Genomic DNA, 14267 nt, shown 5'->3' with positions numbered 1-14267 from the left:
AGAAAGAAATTAAAGTGCTGAAAGACCTTTTTTCATTAACATAGTGTAACTTTTAATTCTAAAAATCCCTGATATGTTTTCCACAGTGTTATTGAGCAGCTGCAGGTGACACTCAAAGATCAAGATGCCATGATTGGAGAGCTTCGGAGGAATGAACCGGACCATCCAATAGGCGAGCAGATGACACAGCTGAACTCCCTGATTGGCCAAAAAGACAGTCAGCTACAGGTTAGTCTCTTAGTTTTGTAAAGCACAACAGTGGCGTTTTTCGACCAATGTTTCTGCTAACTCAAAGACACATGCACAAACACTGAGTGATGATGTTTTGTTATTTTTGTTTTTACAGGTCCTTAGGGAAGAACTAGACCGTGGGAGAGAAAATGCAGAAAGAGACAAACAGGTAAGCTGACAACTATTCACACCATGTCACCAGAGTGTTCCTCTTTGTGAGTGCTTATATAGAGTAAAACTTGCTTGTAAGCAAGCCAACATGATGATATCGGCCTGTGTGATTCATTGGGCGGCATGTCACTAGCTATTTCCTACATGACACAAAGTTGACGTAAAGGGAGAAAGGGGGATGCGACCTTTGAATGCTGAACCATCCTTTGAGCAGCATTCATATTTTAGGATTTATTATAGACATTTGTGCACTCAAGCATAATAGTTCAATCTATCTCTTTAAAAGCTTGGTCCCTGATCCACCCTGAGAAATCTTTATAAAATTATTATTAAATCCGATCTTGTAATTAAAAATGACTGGAAAGGTCAAAGAGTGTGTGAGCCCTCTAGAAGGGCAATGTGCTAAGCTGGATTAGCAGGTTGGCTGCAGTCTGTGTCTGTTGCGAATGGAAATCAAACATTAAAAACAAATCACTCTAGGTTCTCATGCTGGGGTAACTCTCAAGTTTCTGTGATCAGGGGTGCGTTTCCCAAAGCGAACTATGGTCGCAAGTTCCGTCATTACCAATAGAGTTCAATGGGACTTACGACCATAGTTGGCTAACGATGCTTTCGGGAAACTCACCCCTGGTCTCTATATTTGGCTCAGGTCACTCCTTCAATGCAAGTCTGTCAGATTTTCTTCTTTGTTATCTGCTAGGTAAACATTGTAAGTCCGATTGGTGAAAAGTAAAAACCTGTCCTCAAACCGCACAATTTAAGATGTCATTCATGTCTGTAGCATGACACAAGTTACGCACCAAAGTTTAATACTTAGGGTCTTCTTTTCGGATCATCAAAAATAAGTAATAAACTGTTTAGGGTGCAAATCTTTAGGCACCTCACGATCAGATCCTGATTCTGGGAGTTGAGTTCCGATTCCAAAACAATTCTTGATCTACATTTTTTTCTTAAAGGTGCAGTGTGTGCATTTTAGTGGCATCTAGCAGTGATTTTGCGAGTTGCAACCAACAGCTCAGTCCACCGCTCACCCTTCCCTTTCAAAGCACATAGAGAAGCTATGGTGGCTGACACAAGACAAACATGTCGCCGTCTGAGACAGAAGAGAGTATCCAGTCAAGCAATGAGCAGTTTGTCCGTTTAGGGCTATACACCACTGAAAACATAGTTATGTATATTATATTGCATTTCTGTCAATAGATCCTCCTAAATATTACACACTGGACCTTTAATAATTCGTTTACCGACTTTAAATCTTAATTTTATTTCTTATGTGTCATTTTGCTTCATATATTTTTGAGATGCAAGTGTATTTAACTGCTTATGCTGCATTCCAAATGGCATAAATGATGCCTTTGTGAGCATTTGGAAGGGAAAATATTGAAATAACCGCACATTGTAAGCGTAACATTAAGCAAAGCAATTCAGAATCGTTGAAGAGAGAATTGCTTTTTTCTCCCACCCCTACTAACATGTTTCAGCATGACCTATAGCATCCCCAATGCACAGCATGAGCATCAGTGGCCCAAATACACCTCTTCTCATCAGATTCCCGCTGAGCTGAGTGGATTAATCTGTGTGTGTGTGTGTTAGCAGACGTTGTGCACATCACCCAAAGGATTTCCTGTGTGTGTTTGTGGATTAGAGGGTTTAAATCTGTGTGTGGGCAGAGCACAGTTAGTTCAGTGCAGAGCAAGACGGACAGAAAGGCAGATGGATGGAACGATAGCATGTGTGCGATGCCATGTTTTTGAAGTGTGTTTGTTTGTCAGTGGTATCAGAGTTTTAGCGTTCGTCTGGTGAACATGCGTGACCCATGTCGTGTATGCGGCGTATGCGTGCAGGGCGGTCAGTGTCGTTGGTTGTTCAGTGCATGTGGCCGTCTGAGGCTGGCGGTGGTCCTCTCCCATGTGTTGGGTGTGGAGTTGCAACGGGACGGTTTCAGCGAGTTCCTCTGCGGAAAATGTGTGTTCTTGCTCGAGCGCGTCGTGCGATGCGATGTCGCCATTGAACAGCTGCAGGAAACACACGCTGCTCAGCTGCAGCAGCTGCAGAAGGAGAGAGATGGACTGAAAACGCAAATCACCAACAAATATAGACAACATAACCCAACCAAACTAAGTGGAAACACATCGCAGAGACCTCTCAAACAGGAAGTTCAGACTGGAGCAAGTTTACGCAGTCCAAAACGGCTGCAATCCGTCCAGCGACCTCAACTGATTCAACCAAAGCAGCGGCAAGCACGGACTGACGACGTACAGGATACTTCAGGAAGAAGTCAAAGGCTTGTTTCTGTGGGTAATGACCGACAGGAGAAGTTCAAAGGGCGATTGAGGAGGTGTGTGAGCCTTGAGCCTCTTAGTAGAATAGGAACAGATCGCTCGCACCGTTCAAAATTAAATTTATGTTCACGTCAGAGCAGCGACGCACGTTCTAGAACAACTGGTGGGCCGGTAGCCCGACCTCGCTCTCTTAGTCGAGACTACCTGGACGTCGTGCACAAGAAGAGCGCTCTGATATCACGATCAACTTCCCTCCAATCAGTGGCTCTGGAGCAGTACGACCATGCCCTGATCAGTGCATCACCCTTCAAACAGACACGCCCACTGAAAAACTCAACACCCAGAACCATAGAAACGACCACAGTGGTGTTTGATATACTTCAGCTCTTGAAGAGTGTGCAACGAGTGCAGCCCATCCCACGCTGCAATGGCAGCAAGATTCCAGTACTGTACACACGTGGAAATGCCCACAGGGGTGTGTCTTGGAAGTCGAGGGTAGAGAGAAGTCTGAGAGAGATGGAGGAGGAATTTAATGATGATTACACACCTCTCAAACAGGAGGTACACTGCTCATACAGTGGCTGTGAGATTTTGATGACCCTCTGCTTACTCAAACAGTAGAGTACGACAAAAACGTATGCCTAGAACATTAAGGGCAATGAATTCTATTATGCTTAACAGCCTCTTTTTTTATTTGTGTCAAATTCAATATGTGCTTTTGTGTGTTACAGGTGTTCATTGATAGGCAAAATGAACTGAGCAGATTGGAGCAGAAGACCAGACAGCTGACTGAAGAACTGAACATGGCCAGGGGCAGCAGCCAGACACTCAAACAGACACTAGAAGAAACGGAGAGAGAAAAGAAGGTGAAGACAAATCCTCTTTGCACACATACAAATTGACATTAGGCACTTTAAAATTGCCGAACGACAAATGATTTTCTGGCATATCAGAAATGTGTTCTGTGCATGCATGATCTCTAAACTGAAAATAGTCATTAAATTAACAGCAGAGGTTATATGTGTTCCTTTCTGTGTTTCAGGCTCTTTCTGATGAGCTTCAGGAGAGAGAGATCGAGCTGGCTGCAGAGAAGAAGAACTCTCTGAAACGAGACAAAACCATCCAGGGCCTCACTCTAGTTCTCAAAGAGAAGGAAAAAGAGGTACGACCCAGTTAAACATCGACACTGATTCCATAGTGTATTTGAAAACAATCTCAAATGACATGATTTTCACTTAAAATTTGTTTTCAGTTAGAGCAGAGAATTAGCTTAAAGTTATTTTTGATGACAAAAACTACTATAAAATACTATTTTACCTATATTTGTCTCTTTTTCAGATTGAGGATTTATCTGGTGATCTTGAGGAGAAGGATAAGGCTCTGGCTAAGGCTCGAGAGGCCCTTCATAAAGCCAAATTACAGAAATATCAGGCATGTGTTATTGCGCACTTTTGAGTAATGACTCTTAGGGCTGGACGATATGGCCAAAATTTATATCACGATATAATTCTTAATTTCGGTCGATACGATATAATTCCGATATCGATATGAACTATATAATAGCCTCAGAAAAACTGCCAAGAACGGCCACAATGGATGTCTGTACCTACAAACGTCTGAAAAATTAATTTGCCAAATCTATGAAATCTCTTCCTATAAAACTATATAATATTTTAGAAATAAAAACAGTACAAATAAATTTATGTTCAGCTTTTATTTGTATTTAGCCTAGCCTTCATACAAACATAAAAATAAACAAAAGACTCACTCACTTTAGTAATATTAATGTCTTTAACATTAAACTATAACGTAGGCTGATTTTATTATTCTTAAAGGGTCATGAAACCCCAAAACACTTTTTTTGAGATGTAAACAGATATGTATAGGCTGCACATCATTGAAAACACTAAAGGTACTCAATGTTATTCATAAGTGAAAAATAGTCATTTTTGCATTTTTCAGAGCGATTTCTGTCTTCCTGTTTGAAAAGTCCGAGCAACGTCACAAAATCTGACTTAATCGTGTACTTTCGGCCCAAGTATGGGCATGGTCGAACATGCTGACGTAGACCGTTTCGAGCAGGTTTCGAGCGAATCTCGACATATATATTCATGACATAAAGCTCATTTAATCCAATCACTGCGCTGTAATATTTTCATCAAGTTGTGGAAGCTTGTTCCGTCGCATTTGCATCAGGTGTACTCATTTTGTAAAACTTGCCGCGTTCGCGTTTGATCTTAGCATACAACTGCTGAGCACTGGCTGGTGGCTGCATGTCTCTGTGGTGTACATCATCACGCAAATAGCCAATCGCGTTCTGCTCTTTCTAATGGCTGCGCCTCAAGTCAGTGATGCTGTAATGTATATATCGAAATACCGGAAATGTGTTTAAAAATCATATCACCGTTATCGAAAAAAATTATATCGCGATATATATTGATATTGAATTATTGTCCAGCCCTAATGACTCTTAATCTTTGAATCAACATTTGATTGTCATCTGGAGCTACTGTGATGCTACTTAGTTACTGCTCATCACTCTTATAGGAGTGGGTGAAGGGTTTGTGTAGAGTGTGTGTGTATTTCATTCTTCTGTGTGTTCCAGGGTGCTGAAGACCAGCAGTCTCTTCTCCTGGAGCAACAGGCTGAATTGTCACGGCTCCAGGCGGAGGCTCACTCCTCGCTGCTGGAAGCCCAGAGGTTGCAGCGTGTTCTCGGCAGCAGAGATTCGGAACTGTCCCTCCTTCAGCAGGCCAAACTACAGCTTGAACAAGAGCTGGAGCAATTACAGCAACAGAAGAAGAAGGGAGACAAGACTGTTAATGTGAGTAACACAGACACATGCAGAAACATTATTAATACACTATAGGAAAGCGGTTGGAAATATTAGCAATTTTTCTTTTGCTGTATCTCCTAGTTTTATAAACAGTGCAATGTTTGACACAAGCTACATAACTGTCTCAAAACATTGCGATATAATAATTTAAATAACTTCTTACTCTCTTTTGTTAACTGCAGGATCTTCAGAACCAGTTGAAGAAGCTAAACGGCACTCTGGCTGACAGAGAGAACGCTCTAGAACAGCAGCGTCTGGAACAGCAAGAACAAAACCGTGCTTCTGAACAGAAACTACAGAACGCTATAGAACGACTCACAGCCAGCTTGAATCATAAAGACCAGCAGCTACAGGTACACACACAGACACACACACAGATTGCACATCTTGCACTTCTACCCTCACTCACTCCAGACTGTTTTAACAGGACTATATGAACATGGTTAGAGATCTGGAAAAGAACAGAACCCAGGAGGAAGGTGATCCCATGATGGCCAAACTGAGAGCACGACTGAAGGAGAAGGAGAAAGCACTTGAGGTTTGTGTCTTTTCATTTATTGTTTTTGTGTTTATATAGAAGTCTTAAAGTACAGTACGAGAAACAGCCTGCTTAATTCAGATATTAATTCCAGGTGGGCGGTCATATGTTAATGATTCAAGTTTCTGATGTCAGAAATGTGTTTCTCTGCCAGTGTCAGTCCAGATATCATCTTTTTTATGTGTGTGTGTTCTTTTTTGTGTGCAGAAAGCATTGGATGATAAATTTGCAGCCGTGGAGGAGAAAGAAAATGAGATCCATTTACTGCATCTGAGCTTGAGAGAGAAAGAGAGAGATGTGGAACGTCTCAATAATCTGCTCTCACACAACGAGGAGACAATTAACGTAAGTGTGTGTGTGTGATAAAGAGAATTTACACTGGTAAATGATGCATTTTGTCACATGATAGGTTTCCAAACTTTCCTTAAGATCTGATGTTGTGTTGAGCAAATGTGAAATCAAATGCTAATTGTTTCCTTTTTTTCTTTTTGTATTTCTGTAGAGTTTTGATGCTCTCATAAAGGAGAGAGATCTCGAGCTGCAGCAGCTGTTGAACTCACTGAAGAATCTTCAGAGGTGTAAAGACGAGACTGAAGAAAATCTTCAGAGAGCTCTGAGAGAGAAGGACGCCATTATACAACACTTAAAACAAGCACTGGACAACAAAACGAGAGACATGGAGGTACACACGCTTTCACACTAGACTTTTTGATGAAGTCAGCGTTTGGTTGGTGTGAAAGTGTTTTTTCTTTGCAGGAGATGGCCAATAGAGTTATGAACCAGTCAGAGTCTCAGGGACGTGACCTTGCAGAGCAGATGAGTCAGAGGTTAAAGCTCACAGAGGTGATGCTGTCAGAGGCGGTGAAGGACAGAGAGAGACTAGTGACTGAGAACCAGACCGCTGTGGAAAATCTGCTGGCCAACATCAGCAGCAAAGACCAGCTTCTGAGGGTACTGCATACATACTCACATACTAATGCTTGATGCATGCACTTATGAGCACAATGTCCTCTCACTCTATATGTAAACAGGTATAAATGTCTTCAGCGGTCTGTTTTTGTCTTTGTAGGAGAGTGCGGAACGTCACAGAAAGGCTCTGAATGATAGTGCAGCTGAATTGCAGGATCTGCGCAAGCAGTTAGCAGACATGCAGCTGCAGCTCAGAAATGCACAGAGACTGAACGCCACAGCGACACAGGAGGGACACCTAGAGACCGCTGAATTCCGTGCATTGTTGGCGGAGAAGGACGCCCTCATCAATGTGAGACTTTGACCTGTAATCTTTTGATTGCAAAGCTGCTTACACACTTGGATCGATTGCTTGGTCCGAACGCAAGTCCGATTCTATCCCCTATCCTCAAAAGTTGCACCAAAAGCTCTAGTGTGCTAATGCTGTCATAAGATAGTCATGTTGTGGCAGTAAATGCATGTAAAATGGCAGGTGATATTGTTCTTTTGGTTTTACAGAAGTTGCTAGAGCGTGGACAGGAGAAAGATCGTATCCTGTTGGAAATGAAGACGGGTGAAACTCCGCCCCCTCAGGTGCTGGAGCTCAGACAGACCATTGAGGTGTTACAGGAGAAACTTGTGGAGAGAGAAGGTAAGAGTGTGTTTGTTCTGCAAGAATATAGCATTTTTAGAGTAAGGGTGCACTGATGTGGAAATCTCTTTAAGAATGCCAGTATTTTCAGCAATATATCATTCATTTCTAACTTAAATTTATCTAGACCTATTCTTTGTGTGTGTTTTTAGCTGAGCTGAGCAGGCGAAACAGTGAGGAAACGCTGGAAATAACTACAGTCAGTAAGAAATCAGTGGTAGTTTTGAAGAAAGAGCTCGCACAGAAAACAGAAGCTCTTAATGCAGCACTGAAGAGAGAGAACCAGCTCAAGGTCTCTTATTAGTGTCTTATTAGTGTGGATTTGTGTGTTCCAACGTGTGAAGCTTTTAGAGTAACTGGGGGTGTTTGTGACAGATTTCTCTAGCAGAGTCTCAGTCCATGGTCTCAGAACTGGAGGCACGATTAGAGGGTCACACAGCCAATATCGAGTCCCTTACATCAACACTCAAAACTAAAGAAGAAATCATTACTGTAAGTGTAAATCACACATGCATATACACAAAAAAAAAAACACTCACTGCCTCAAAGATCTGAACTAGTGAATATCCCAGAATGCAATAGGAGGAGGCTTCCTAAAGGAAAAATCTGATACAAAATCTGATTTTGTGGAGTGGTTCTCTGCAGGAGCTGCACCAGCGTTTGTCTCAGAGAGGGGACAGCCGACTGCCTCTGACCCGAGATCAAGCCTCCCAACTGGGTGAGAATGAATGCAGCATCTCCTCCCTCCCTCAGAGAGAAAGAACCATCATTGGAGGAGATCGCCAACAACAGGTACAAAAGCACACAAACACTTTTCATGCATGAACAGGTATACAACTCCTTAAGCAGATAATGCATTAGCATCTCTAATTTTGATCTCCTGCATTTTGTAGGATGTTGCATCTCTATCTGATTTGCTGACTGAGCAGGTGGAGTTAAACCGAGCTTTGAGAGCTGAGCATCACCTCTACTCTGACCTCATCAGAGCTGTCAAAGAGCAGGACAGGTGCGTGTGACACCTAAATGTCATATCTGTTGTAATGTCTGTACTCTTAAACCTGCATTTTAATGATGTTTTATGTTGTCTTGTTTCAGTGTTCAGAGGCTCCAGGCACTGCAGTTGGAGCTCACGGCTGTTTCACTCCTCAGACAGCAGCTAGAAAGTGGCATCCAGATGAATACAGAGCTGAGAGATCAGCTACAGAAAGAGATCCAGAGAGCCAAACAGAGAGAAGGTGCAGTACAGCCAGAGAGTGCTGACAACCAATCAGATCTCATGCTATGAATATAGTCACTCAGAATACCAAACAGAGAGTCAGAATCTTTTAGTTTGTCCAGGCAGCAGTGATGCAGGGCAAAGGCCAGGCTTTTTATTTTGCCCATCAGGTTGTTGACTTTCTGAATGGCTTTTATATATCAGCCCCGTCACACAATAACAGCACATCCAGATTCTACATCATTCCATCTCCACATAACTGTCCTTTATTCACAAGAGAGCTTGCATTTCTCTTTCTTCTGATATGCATGTATGTTTGTTCTGTTTTTCAACTTTCTTTGTCGTGTTTAGACTTTTTTTTCCTGCCATCATTTGTGCTTTTTTCATGTCTGTTTGTGTTCATTCATTCATCTGTGGTGTTATTTATTTATAGGAAAAATAAAAAAGTGTTTTAACTGTGTGTGGCTCATCAACACTAAAACACTACTAATTTCACCCCACCCTGCCTCTGCACTTTTTTAGCTTGTTTATAAACATATACAAGATATATACAAATGCTAACTTTCCTGTCCATTAACCTTCAAAACTGTCAAACATCCTCACTGTATTCCTCTAAAGTCATGCGTTTGCATATAAATGCACAAGAAAAATGGATCAGACAGTGTTTAATGACACTGAATGCTGAAAATACATTCTGTCTGTGTTTCTGCTCCATTTACCCATAATCCTCTTGTGTCCATCTGCCTTGTGGGATTGTTGCCATGGCGATGCCCTCTCCAACCATCAGGGGATTTTAAAAAATATACACCTACAGTTAGATTTTGTATGTAAGTGTATCAGGAAAAATCTTTATTTGATCATTTAACTTGTTCTTTCCCACTACATAATTTTGAATTTGATCCAAATTGAATTAGTTTTATTCTGTTTGCCAGTCATCTCTCTTCACACACTCGATTTATGATCAATTTAAAACCATCAGCATAGCGGCATAGCATAGCATGAAAAAGGCAGATATAACAAACAGATGGTTTATTAATTAACTGCAGTTGTACAATATCTGTTGCATAACCCAACATTTCAAATCTGTACAAAATACAGCAAGGCTCAACAATAAGAACTGCCTGGTGTCAGTGTGAATGACGCTCGGGACAATTGACAGAACTGTCACTGTCCCGATCAGGCCATGGCTGCATCTTCACGGAAAATTAATCCTTTGCACATGCATTTAAGCATTGCGAATTTAAATATTCGAGTGCAAAAAGATGCGAAAGAGAACTCAATTCTACAAACTGAGAGAAGTTTTGTGTGTGCAAACATTCAAAGTGTGCACCCAGAAAGCAGCATTTTACACAGCGCACAAATACCGAATTGAGTACTCTTTCACTTCTAATTTACAAAAAAATTATATCAAAATGCCTGTTTAGGCGAGTATCCTTGTAAATATAGTCGGTTATGTCTTAAATAAACATAAACAGTTGAGAAATAAAACACTTGTGTTGTTTGTGAGAAATAAAATGCCAATAGTTGTTTGCTAAAAACTGTATCGGCCAAAAAAAAATCCTGTCGGTGCATCCCTACTTTGAAGCCTTAATTTTAGTAAATATCTGCATAAAATAAATATGCAGAGAATATCAGAGCCATGATTAGCGCACATACTATGCTGTGGCACAAAGTCGGTTAGTCATATCCTGATTATGCACACTCAACATCTTATATTTTCTTATTTTGTTTTCTCAGCTGTCCTATAAATAATATAAAGGCCTAAAAAAATGTAAAGAACAAGGTCTATGTTGTTGATTTATTGATATTGTAAATATTAGGGTGATGCACATGAAACATATAGTGTTTGCAATGACACTAACTGTATGTGTACATACATGTGTGCAGGTTCGAACCCTTCAGAGTTAGAGAGCATGCGTGATGCACTGGAGGAAGCTCAGCGCTGGAACGCCTCTCTGCAAGCCCGACTGGGGCAGATCCAAAACCGTGGAGGAGGGGTTGGACAGGCCAACGATTCTGGTATGTATACCCATATATATATTTTGCCAATAACTTAATTAAATTAGTTATGTTAGTTCATGACTGATTAGAACCTCTAAGAGTATTATGCCTTAGAACTTTTGACTTTAGGCTAATTGATCTGATGATTTTAGTGGACACGCTGAGTTTGATTGGCGAGCAGACGTCCTATATGAGTATATGTGTGGGGGAGGGGCCAGAGGAGGAGGAGCTCCAGCACTTGACTGTAGAACAGCTCAGAATAAAGGTGCGTGCATAACCACTAAGTACTATTTTTGACAATCAAAGTTTACTTAAGATTATTTAAATTTACATTTTACTCTCACTTATTAGGTCTTAGAGCTCCAGACAGTAAATGCCGAACTACAGAAGAGGCTGGTACTGATGGAGAATGACATTATGGGTAACGAACCAAGAGACTCTCAGGAAGAACCAGACCTTATCAACCTATCAACACCCACCAAGGTATTAAAGTCTTAGAAATACATTTTCCGGTAACTGTTTTGTAATGTTATTTGGAATATGTTTGTGCAAAGCTAAAATTTGTTTTGATGCCGTAGTGAAAGGGAGCCCAATTTCTTACCTTCTTTTAACCTCTTGACCACTGACCTTTAACCACAAACCTTCTGTTTCGTTAATGATTGACATCATGTCTGTAGATGAGTTTCTAGTTTACTAACATTAGTTAACAATAGGTTAGATTTTATTTAGAAGTTTGTTTCTGTAACGTCTTTGTCTGCTGGAATGAGTGTTTATGCATGTGTCTGCTGTAGTTTTTTTCTCCCTCTAGTTCTCTCTTTTTCCTCTCTTTTTCTTTCTCTCTCTTTTGTCTCTCTCTTCCATCCCCGCTAACCCCTGTTATCTCCTCTCTCTGTCTTTCTGGCTTATTTTCTGGCCCATGATCACCTGCAGCCACCCATCCTATCGTTACTGTGTACTTTCTTTATTCTGTTCCATTATGGCATTTTGTGTTGTTAAGTCATGTGTCACCAAACATCCCATTACTGTAGCAACCACAGAGAGAGCAGCCACCTACCGCTAGAGATGATGCGACACTAATGTCTCTAAACACGAAGGTAAGACACAGTTAATGCAATCAAATCAGTCAGTTTTGTATTAATCTACTGTAATCTTGAACTTCAGCTCTGAATTTTACTATAACACTCATCTGGAAACCTCACAGTGGTCTTATTTTTGTATTTAACGTTGTTCTGTGTGGTGTTGATCTCTAGGGAGATCGTTCTCCAGAAGATTCCAGTGAAAGTAATCAGCCATCACAGACTCAGAGAGAGGAAGGCGCAGTACCACCCGTGTCCAGATTCCTTAGGGACGAATCTGAAAAAGAAGAACTCAAAACACTTCTCACAGACTGTGAGGCAGAGTCAGTCTCTCAACTCAGGTATGTTCAGGCTAACTAGATATTCACACAGTAGCTTTGGTTTTAGATCAAATCAAAACTTTAAATACCCATCAAACTCTTAACTGTTGAAAATCTGTAGGGAGAAAGTGGCCAAACTCCGCTCGGAAGCATCGGAACTCCGTGGACTTTTGAAGGAGGAAAACGCCACAGAGTCCAAAGAAAGCGCAGAGAGTTCTGGAGAAAGCGATAGTCATGGAGACTTGCACCAAACCGTGAAGGTGCTTCGCTCAGAAGCCAGAGGTCACCGAAGGATCATTCGACTGCTAAAAGAGCAGCTGCAGCGAAACTCGTCCTCTGATGCTGGAAGTCAATTCAACCCTGAAATAATGGTCAGCATGGCCAGCAACATGGAAAGAAAGCGGACAGACCGTAAAGATTCTCAGAGGCATGCCAACACACTGGAGAAAGAGAACAAACAAAGAGAAAGGAAAGAAATGGAGGAGAAAGATGAAAAAAGAAGGCAGGGCCAATACACCAAACCCAACAAGAGTCAAAAGCAGCATGTGGCCAGACATGCAGTGAGTATAAATCAAACAACTTAAACTTATTCTGCTGGAATAAGGGTGATGTGTGGCTTTATAGTTGGTAAACTAAAAGGTTGTAGGTTCAAACCCAGCATAAAGCATTTCTGCCTGAATCTTCATAACCTCTTGATGATGCTTCGAATGAATACTGATAGTGCTCAGAAAATAGACAAGCCCACTGGAGCAACTTGGAGTCAGGGGCCCTGTTTCCACCTGGTATTAAGATGCGTTTTGTCGATTGGATCTCAAGTGGATGATGCTAAATACAGGTGTAAACAGTGTGTAAAATGTTTTGAGCTTGTCCTTTTTCAACCACTTCCAGAGGTAGTCAAACGCATTCAACCAGGAATGCTTTCGTTGGCGGAAACTCTCATGTGGTCGAATGTGTTCAAACAGCCACAAAAGACCACCTACTCTCCGCCTACTGATCTAATGTGGAAACATTATGGGAAGCGCGCTAGCCAGACGGGTTTTAAACTTTGTCGGCTGAAGACCCAAGTTTGGTTTGAAGATGAAAAATGTACCAACACAATGTTCTCTCACTATTCCTGATTTCGAACACATGCTCCCTTTGTTCGCCCGGTCTTGCGGCTATTAGAGCAGAAACGAAAGCTGATGCTCTCCGTGTGCTTTTCAGTCATCTCCATGCGAGTTCATATGTAAATTGCACACTTATTTTTTTTTCCATTAGATTGAAAGATCTGAAAAAAAAAATTCATTTACCCGCCCATAGAGCCTCCCCTCGAAGAAATCAGGACAGAAGTGGTTGAAAGTGGACAAATGAGACGGGTACACTGCCCTCCAAAAGTTTAGAAACACCCCTGGCAAAGTGTGGTTTTGGACGATATCAGCATAAAGCCTTATAATTTTTTGGTGCAAATACATTAAAGTAAATTGACATTATCATTGAAGATATAATAATAATAATTTTCATTTTGATTACATAATAATGCCAATAAATACATGTCAAAGTCAGACATGCCCCTTTGCCAGCTGTGATGCCTGGTTACTGGTTTAAAACTTGGCCCAGGTTTGTAAAAGATTTTTGGCTCAGCACACCTTAATAGCTTCAACATTTGATTGCCAATTAAGTTTAGAATACAATGAACCAATTAGAACCCAGTTTAGGTCAGATAGCTGCTAATGGTGGATATTTTGGTGGAATCGAAAATCCAAGTTTTTTCTATGTATAAACTGTTTATGTAATAAAATATGTTTTCATAGTTTGTGTTGTCCCTTATCAGTGCAAGATTATCACAAATTAAACAGGATTCATGCCAATATTGTCCAAAACCCCACTTTTCTAGGGCGTTTCCAAACTTTTGGAGGGCAGTGTATGTCTTCCTCATCCACTTGTGGTCAGATTGACCAAAATGCATCTTAATACCAGGTGGAAACAGGGCCAAGGACACAATAGTGATGATTTCTTA

At 41.1% G+C, this 14267-nt stretch overlaps 2 protein-coding genes across 2 annotated transcripts in view; both read left to right on the top strand.

The window, feature by feature from the left end:
• LOC125252521 (CDK5 regulatory subunit-associated protein 2-like) overlaps positions 1–14267 on the top strand; it is a 48123-nt gene that overhangs the window by 9343 nt on the left and 24513 nt on the right. Inside the window, 24 exon segments of the mRNA XM_048165888.1 lie at positions 87–228; positions 347–400; positions 3416–3550; positions 3727–3846; positions 4023–4115; positions 5290–5508; positions 5703–5873; positions 5948–6058; positions 6266–6403; positions 6561–6740; positions 6815–7009; positions 7128–7319; positions 7526–7658; positions 7811–7950; positions 8034–8150; positions 8304–8450; positions 8552–8664; positions 8754–8893; positions 10762–10893; positions 11028–11140; positions 11227–11358; positions 11904–11969; positions 12126–12292; positions 12393–12831. Coding sequence (XP_048021845.1) covers positions 87–228; positions 347–400; positions 3416–3550; positions 3727–3846; positions 4023–4115; positions 5290–5508; positions 5703–5873; positions 5948–6058; positions 6266–6403; positions 6561–6740; positions 6815–7009; positions 7128–7319; positions 7526–7658; positions 7811–7950; positions 8034–8150; positions 8304–8450; positions 8552–8664; positions 8754–8893; positions 10762–10893; positions 11028–11140; positions 11227–11358; positions 11904–11969; positions 12126–12292; positions 12393–12831 — 3589 coding nt within the window.
• LOC125252522 lies at positions 409–3407 on the top strand. The gene has a single exon (XM_048165890.1). The coding sequence runs from the start codon at positions 2208–2210 to the stop codon at positions 3303–3305; it is 1098 nt and encodes a 365-aa protein (XP_048021847.1). The 5' UTR covers positions 409–2207; the 3' UTR covers positions 3306–3407.

The sequence above is a fragment of the Megalobrama amblycephala genome, linkage group LG18 (assembly GCF_018812025.1).
Source record: "Megalobrama amblycephala isolate DHTTF-2021 linkage group LG18, ASM1881202v1, whole genome shotgun sequence".
Lineage (NCBI taxonomy): Eukaryota > Metazoa > Chordata > Actinopteri > Cypriniformes > Xenocyprididae > Megalobrama > Megalobrama amblycephala.
The sequence above is the reverse complement of the archived record's forward strand: the minus strand, read 5'-3'. Positions and strand labels throughout refer to the sequence as shown.

Excerpts from the sequence above, each read along its gene's own strand:
- LOC125252522 (XM_048165890.1), top strand. The coding sequence starts at position 2,208 with ATGCGTGACCCATGTCGTGTATGCGGCGTATGCGTGCAGGGCGGTCAG.